Below are 7,251 nucleotides of genomic sequence, written 5' to 3' on the forward strand. Positions count from 1 at the left end.
AGCATAATGCTGAGCAAAAAGAAGTCAGATATAAAAGAGTACATAGTGATTCCATTTATATTAAGTTCAAAAATACCAAAACTAATTTATAGTGTTAAAAGTTGGAAGAGTGGTTACTGTTGGGGGGAGGGGGTGAAGAATAGTGATCAGAAAGAGACGTGAGGTGCTGGTAATGCTTATTTCTTGATCTGGGTGCTGGCTGTACAGAGGTTTTCATTTTGTGTACAGATTATGATTTATGTACCTTTTGGTATGAACGTCACACTTCAATAAAAACTGACATTAAAAAAAGGACAACTTGCTTTCAATGAATCTAAAAAAAAAAAAATTCTGCTTTTGATCAGGACTTTGGAAACCTCAAATGGCCAAAATACTACAACATCCACCCAAGTTCTTGCCCTCAGAGTGGCACATTGCTAACAAGAACCAATACCACAGAGCAGAGGCCCAAAGGTCCCGGTCCGAACGCCTGGTGGCAGAAAGCCAGAGGCTTGTGAATGAAATTGAAAAGACGACAAGAAAATCTCAAAGCGATGTGAACAAGAAACTAGGTAAGATAACATATTTGGTATATTTGTGAACAGGTTTGGATGATACTGTTGAGGTATGGCGATACTGTCATTTGCATTTCATGTTCAGGAATGGCAACGTATTATCTTGAAATATTAGGGAGAAACGTGTATTCTCTGGGCTCTGTCTTTAAGTTCACTGCCCTAAGGTAGAGACATGGTAACCCAGTCTGATTTTCAGCCATTCATCAGCCATTCTTTTACTGATTCAATACATATCTGTTGAGCGTCTAAGAGCATCTATGGACTAAGCCCTGGGAATATCACAGAGGTTGATCAGAGCCTCAGTTTTTGAGGGGCCCCTGGATTGAGGAGGAGAAAGATAGAAAAATGAATAATCAAAATATAACTAGATAGGAGCTGGGGGAAGGGATACAGAAGTGAGGGTGGAGTCTGCCCTGGAGAATTGGGAAAGACCTCCTAGAGAGGAACATTTGAGCTGAGTCTTTTTTTTTTTAATTTTTATTTATTTATTTATTATTTATTTATTATTTTTGGCTGTGTTGGGTCTTCATTTCTGTGCGAGGGCTTTCTCTAGTTGCGGCGAGTGGGGGCCACTCTTCATCGCGGTGCGCGGGCCTCTCACTGTCGTGGCCTCTCGTTGCGGAGCACAGGCTCCAGACGCGCAGGCTCAGTAGTTGTGGCTCACAGGCCTAGTTGCTCCGCGGCATGTGGGATCTCCCCAGACCAGGGCTCGAACCCATGTCCCCTGCATTGGCAGGCAGATTCTCAACCACTGCGCCACCAGGGAAGCCCTGAGCTGAGTCTTAAAGAAAGAGTAATGCTCTCTTGACAATCCCATTCCTACGGACACAGTGTAAAAGGTGGTGCCCTTAAATAAGCAAAACAAGAATAAAAATAAGATGAAACAAACAAAAGTCCCAAATGCCAAAAAGTGATAAACCAGAGGTCACAAACTCAACAGTCTATCAGAGTTGGGCAGGTAATAAGGGTTTGAATAAGACCCCTAAGACAGTAGGGAGTGGTGGGGACTGAGGGTGCCTGGAGAACACGTGCTCCATCAATTTCAACCCATTTTTTCCCAAGAAAGAATATGGGCCCAGTGTTGCCGAGTTCCCTGATTTTTTTTTTGTTTTTTTTAGAAAATCTGGAAAGCTGGAATTTTACCCACTTTTTAAATGCTAGCAATTGATTTGATATATTTATAACACTGGGCAGGATGAACAAACACATCTACAAACAAAACCTGGTCTAAGGGCTGCTAGTTTTCAACCTCCAATAAACCAAAACTTCATTCAGGCCTGCAGGGTTAAATGTTAGGCTTCTCCTGATGGGTTGATGCTTACTTCTGATACCAGCCTATAGGTAGGGCTGATCACACTAGACAGTAAAGCATTCTGGTTGACAAGCTGTGTCCCTGCAGACAGAGCTCCCAGTTAGTATTTTAGCATTTTATTCTCAAATAAGACCAGATGAGGATCACCAGACATGTGAGGGAAGGTTCTAAAATGGCAAACACTGAAACAAACAAAACTAAAGAAAGTACACAGAGCAAAAGAAAAAATAACACTATAAGATCCTCAGGGAATGTAGAAAAGACACTGCATCTATGGAACAAGAAGAATCTTAAGAAAGAGAACATTTAGAGAACAAGAAAGTGCTCTTGGAAATTAAAAAGATGAGAGCAGAATATTTTTTTAGGTCAAAAGAAGGGTTGAAAGATAGAGTGGAATATCTCCAGAAAGTAGAAAAAAAAGACAAAGAGATAGATAGAAAACAAGAGAGAAAAGACAAAATTAGAGGATCCATCTGGGAGGCTCAATACCTATAGGTGTTCCAAACCCTCCTACACTGTTGGCAGGAATGTGAATTGGTACAGCCACTATGGAGAACAATATGGAAGTTCCTCAAAAAACTAAAAATAGAACGACCATATGATCCAGCAGTCCCACTCTTGGGGATATATCTGGAGAAAACCATAATCTGAAAGGATATATGCATCCCAATGTTCATTGCAGCACTATTTACAAAAGCCAGGACATGGAAGCAACCTAAATGTCCATTGACAGATGAATGGATAAAGGAAATGTGGTACATATATACAATGGAATATTACTCAGCCATAAAAAAGAATGAAATAATGCCATTTGCAGCAACATGGGTGGACCTAGAGATTGTCATATTGAGTGAAGTAAGTCAGACACAGAAAGACAAATTATCATATGATATCACTTGTATGTGGAATCTAACAAATGAACTTAGTTACAAAACAGAAATAGAGTCACAGATGTAGAAAACAAACTTATGGTTACCAGAGGATGGGGGGGGAGGGATAAATTGGGAGATTGGAACTGACATATACACACTACTTTATATAAAACAGATAACTAATAAGAACCTGCTGTGTAGCACAGGGAACTCTACTCAGTACTCTGTAATGGCCTATATGGGAAAAGAATCTAAAAAAAGAGTGGAGGGCTTCCCTGGTGGCACAGTGGTTGAGAGTCCACCTGCCGATGCAGGGGACACGGGTTCGTGCCCCGGTCCGGGAAGATCCCACATGCCGCGGAGCGGCTGGGCCCGTGAGCCATGGCCGCTGAGCCTGCGCGTCCGGAGCCTGTGCTCCGCAACAGGAGAGGCCACAACGGTGAGAGGCCCGAGTACCAAAAAAATAAATAAATAAATAAATAAATAAAGAGTGGATATATGTATATGTATAACTGATTCACTTTGCTGTACACCTGAAACTAACACAACATTGTAAATCAACTATACTCCAATGAAAAATTTTTTAAAAGTTGTATAAGAAGGTAAATTTATCATAGTATCATGATATCATGGTTTGGGTGTAAATAATATTTACATACCTACAATAATATAAACAAACATTAAATTATTATTTAACAACATGGTGACACAGCTATATTGGGAAGATTGAAAGATCAGAAGTGTGTTGTATAAGTCGTATAAGAGCAAACTCTTATCTGTCATCATAGGAAATCAAGAGGTAATCTTAAAACTGATAATGAATAAATAGCAATGTAAGCAAATGCCAGAAGAAATACTAAAAGTGCTTAAAAAGAGGTTGCTTCCAGGGCTTCCCTGGTGGCGCAGTGGTTGAGAGTCCGCCTGCCGATGCAGGGGACACGGGTTCGTGCCCCGGTCCGGGAAGATCCCACATGCCGCGGAGCGGCTGGGCCCGTGAGCCATGGCCACTGAGCCTGCGCGTCCGGAGCCTGTGCTCTGCAACGGGAGAGGCCACAGCAGGCAGAGGCCCGCGTACCGCAAAAAAAAAAAAAAAAAAAAAAAAGGTTGCTTCCGGAAAGTGGGAGTGGGTAGGGATGGGTTAGAGAATTGTAATACTTGTAAAGCTATTTGACTTTTCAAACAATATATATTTGTGTTTTTGACAAAATTAAAAAGTTATTCAAAACAGTGGGCTTTGAAGAGTTAGAGTCAATGGGTGTAGAATGGTCTTTGGATTAATTTGATGTTGAACGTAAGAAGAAATATATTCTTATTTCCTTCCTTCCCTCCCTCCCTCCCTCCCTCCCTCCCTCCTTTCTTCCTTCCTTCCTTCCTTCCTTCCTTCCTTCTAATAAACTCAGAGATGTAAAGATGCCCCAAGTAGCACAACTCTAAGAAGAAAAGAAAGTATCTCGGGTAGGTTTACAATAGTCTTCAAGTTTCTAATCTAAGAGTTGGCTGCATTGGAAATAGATTAATCCTGGTGTGACTTCTCTGTGTGCTTCAGAGCAGAGGCTTGAGGAAGTCAGGTTCTGGAAGAAGGAGTTAGATGAGAAACTTGAGCAGCTGGTGCATGCGACCGAAAATCTACTCATCTATCAGACCAGATTGGAGAAAGCCCTGGAGAGCTTTAAAGAGCCCTTGCACATCACTGAGAAGTGTCTGGAATACAGGTAGAAGGGAAGGTTCCTCTAATGAATCATCTGTTGTAAGCAATGAATTGCGAAGAGGTAAAAGCCTACTGTGCTAGGTGATGGGTTAGAATGAGACAAATGAGCATGTGTTCTTTTTAGAGCCTGAAATTATCTCGCATGCCCAGGGTGCTGGGCAGTGGGAGGAGCACTGGACTTGGCTCATGTCTAAACTCTGCTCTTGACTAACTTAAATATAAGTTAGGACTAGGTTTGGCAGTGGGTAATCAGAAAAGGGCAAAATAACATTGAACTTAGATAATTTCTTTCTCTCTCACATTTAAGGAGTCTGGAGATAGTTCAGGGTTGGCATGGTGTGCCACAGTGTCAGGCTTCCAGGCCTTTTCTATCGTGTTGCTCCACTATCTTGTTGCTCCATGTGCGTGGCTTTTACTCCCAAGGTTACCTCGTGATTCACGATGGCAGCTGGAGCTCCAGCCATTACGTCTACATGCCAACAAGTAGTAATAATAAGGGTTTGGCATTCACCATTTCTACTTGTATCCCGTTGACCAGAGCTTAGTCACATGGTCACACCAACAGAAACTGGGAAATGGTGGTCTTTATTTTGGGCAGGCAGAGCAGGTACAGTTACTAGAGGACAAGTCTGCTCCTATACACAGAGCCACATGGAAGCACTTTGTAATCCAGAGAGTGCTGTGCAAACATACCTTTTTACTATAATTTCCCTCCTGTAAGTCCTATGAGTAGGACGATCCTTTCTGCTCTGGGGTGATGCTGATTTGCAGACCTGATGCCTGTCACAGCCCTAGGTGGGGCACCCTTCTGCCAGCACAGCCCCCTCCAATCGAGTGCATCCTCCACACTAGCTATTGAGCGAACCCTCCCAAATGCAGATCTTTCCAGGTCACTCCATGCTTAAAATCCTTTCATTACAACGCTTTGCCCTAGTACCTTCAAAATAAAATTCAAACTTCTTAGCTTCAGAAACAAGGTCCATCATGGTTGGGGCCCCAGTGACCCCTCCAGGGCCATATCTCATCCCCAACAGTGGGAGGTACTTAGGGGTGCTGAGCTGCTTGCAGCTTCCCAAATGCACTGTGACTCTGTCCATACTCTTCCTCCTTCCCAGAAAACCATGTTACCTCAGTGAGCTTAGCCAGGACCCCCTCTGCAGCAACCAGGTAGCAACCTCCCAGCCAGATTTAGAGAGTTTGTGAGGCAAAGGGAAGTAGCAGGTGATCAAAGAGGCCAACATCCAGTTGGCTCAAGTCTACACCTAAGGGTAACTAGGATGTAGAGGACATACATGGGTTGAGTATGTGCTCCCCTGTGGAAGGTACAGTGCCATCTGCTTTCTTATCTCCTTTGTCCCTTCCACAACCCTAGGAAGTACTAATAGTTATGCCCGTTTCACAGATGAGGAAACCAAGGCACAGATAAGTTATACAGCGTGCCTGAGGTCACACAGCTGGTGAGTGGAGACTTCCTCCCTAGCACTGTCATGCAGGTGGAAAAGAATAAACTATCAGACAGTGACTGATCAATTTCGGGAGTAAGTGGTTAAAAACATGAGTGATGCCCAGTTAGTTCTGTGACAGGGGGTGAGTTACGTAATCTCTCTGAAACTCAGTTTCCTCACCTGTACTTGAGAGGTTACGTGAGAAGGAATATCCGCATGAAAAGCTCAGCACAATGCTTGTCTCCTAGTAAGTGCTCAGTGGTGGGGGTACTATTAATTTTGGCATCATTATGACTATTACTATTGTTACTATAAAGCATCTTTTTGGATTCAATCCTTGTCAGAGGATCAAGGAAGGAAACATGTCTTTAAAATTTAAAGTCAGAAGACAGTGTTTCCAATAAACAGGTAAAAAGTAAAAGGCTTTGGAACCGATGGCCAAATTGAGGCCCAAAAGTCCAGCTGGCATTTTTCAGTCACCGATTAATTTTTCCTCGTTATGTTTTGGATATTTTGACGTCGCATAGACACCAACTAATGTACATCCCCCATCACATCATCCAGATGGATTTGGTCCAGTTGTCCGGACAGTTATAAAAGTCAGCAGCTTTTGAGTTGCCTTCCTCCACGCGTGGGATGACCATCCACCTTTCTCTCGGTCAGGGAGAAGCGAGTTGGCATTGACTTGGTCCACGATGAGGTAGAGCAGGAGCTGATCAAGGAGGCTGAGATCATCCGGGGGGTGATGGCCCTGCTGACCCGCACCCTGGAGGAGACGTCCGAGCAGATCAGGTATGGCCATGTGGGGCCTGCCCTCACATCTCCACTGGGCGTTATCTAGAAAAGGTGGTGCCCACCAAGGCCGTGCTCCATGGCCCAGAAGGAGTGGGATTTAATACCCTACAAGCACTTTCCATGCCCCAAGGTGGCCCCGGGAACACTCAGAATGAGACCAAGACAACTTCTCATGTGTGACAGTCACCCTCTGCTGGCGGGTTGGGGTGCGACCAGATTTCACCCCTGATTGTAAACTGGAGGACACTGGAGCTGACCTCTCACAAACAGGATGCCACAGTGGTGACATCAGAAAATGTCACATTTGGAGGGAAGATCTTGAAGTCCTGGCTTGGATATGTTAATTTGTCACCAAGTGTCTAATGGTGTGTGTGTGTGTGCGTGTGTGTGTGTTGGGGGGATGGGAAGGTGGGAGGAAGTGTCGCCATATTGCACTAGACTGGCTTCATTTTCCATGGTGTCCCAAGAACCTAGTATAGGTGCCACCTAGGCATTCCAGAGGGAGAAACCCAGTTTACCTTCTCCCTTCAGGCTGAACCTCTCTGCCAAGGACAGTTTTGGAAGG

The 7,251-nt window shown here is 43.9% G+C and overlaps 1 protein-coding gene across 1 annotated transcript in view; it reads left to right on the forward strand.

The window, feature by feature from the left end:
- Nucleotides 1-361: 361 nt before the first annotated feature.
- Nucleotides 362-7,251, forward strand: part of TEKT1 (tektin 1) — a 15,438-nt gene continuing 8,548 nt past the window's right edge. The window contains 3 exon segments of the mRNA XM_007451602.1: nt 362-551; nt 4,285-4,450; nt 6,555-6,683. Of these exon segments, the coding sequence (XP_007451664.1) occupies nt 362-551; nt 4,285-4,450; nt 6,555-6,683 (485 nt within the window).

This window comes from Lipotes vexillifer, unplaced genomic scaffold, assembly GCF_000442215.2.
Source record: "Lipotes vexillifer unplaced genomic scaffold, Lipotes_vexillifer_v1.1 scaffold126, whole genome shotgun sequence".
Taxonomy (NCBI): Eukaryota; Metazoa; Chordata; class Mammalia; order Artiodactyla; family Lipotidae; genus Lipotes; species Lipotes vexillifer.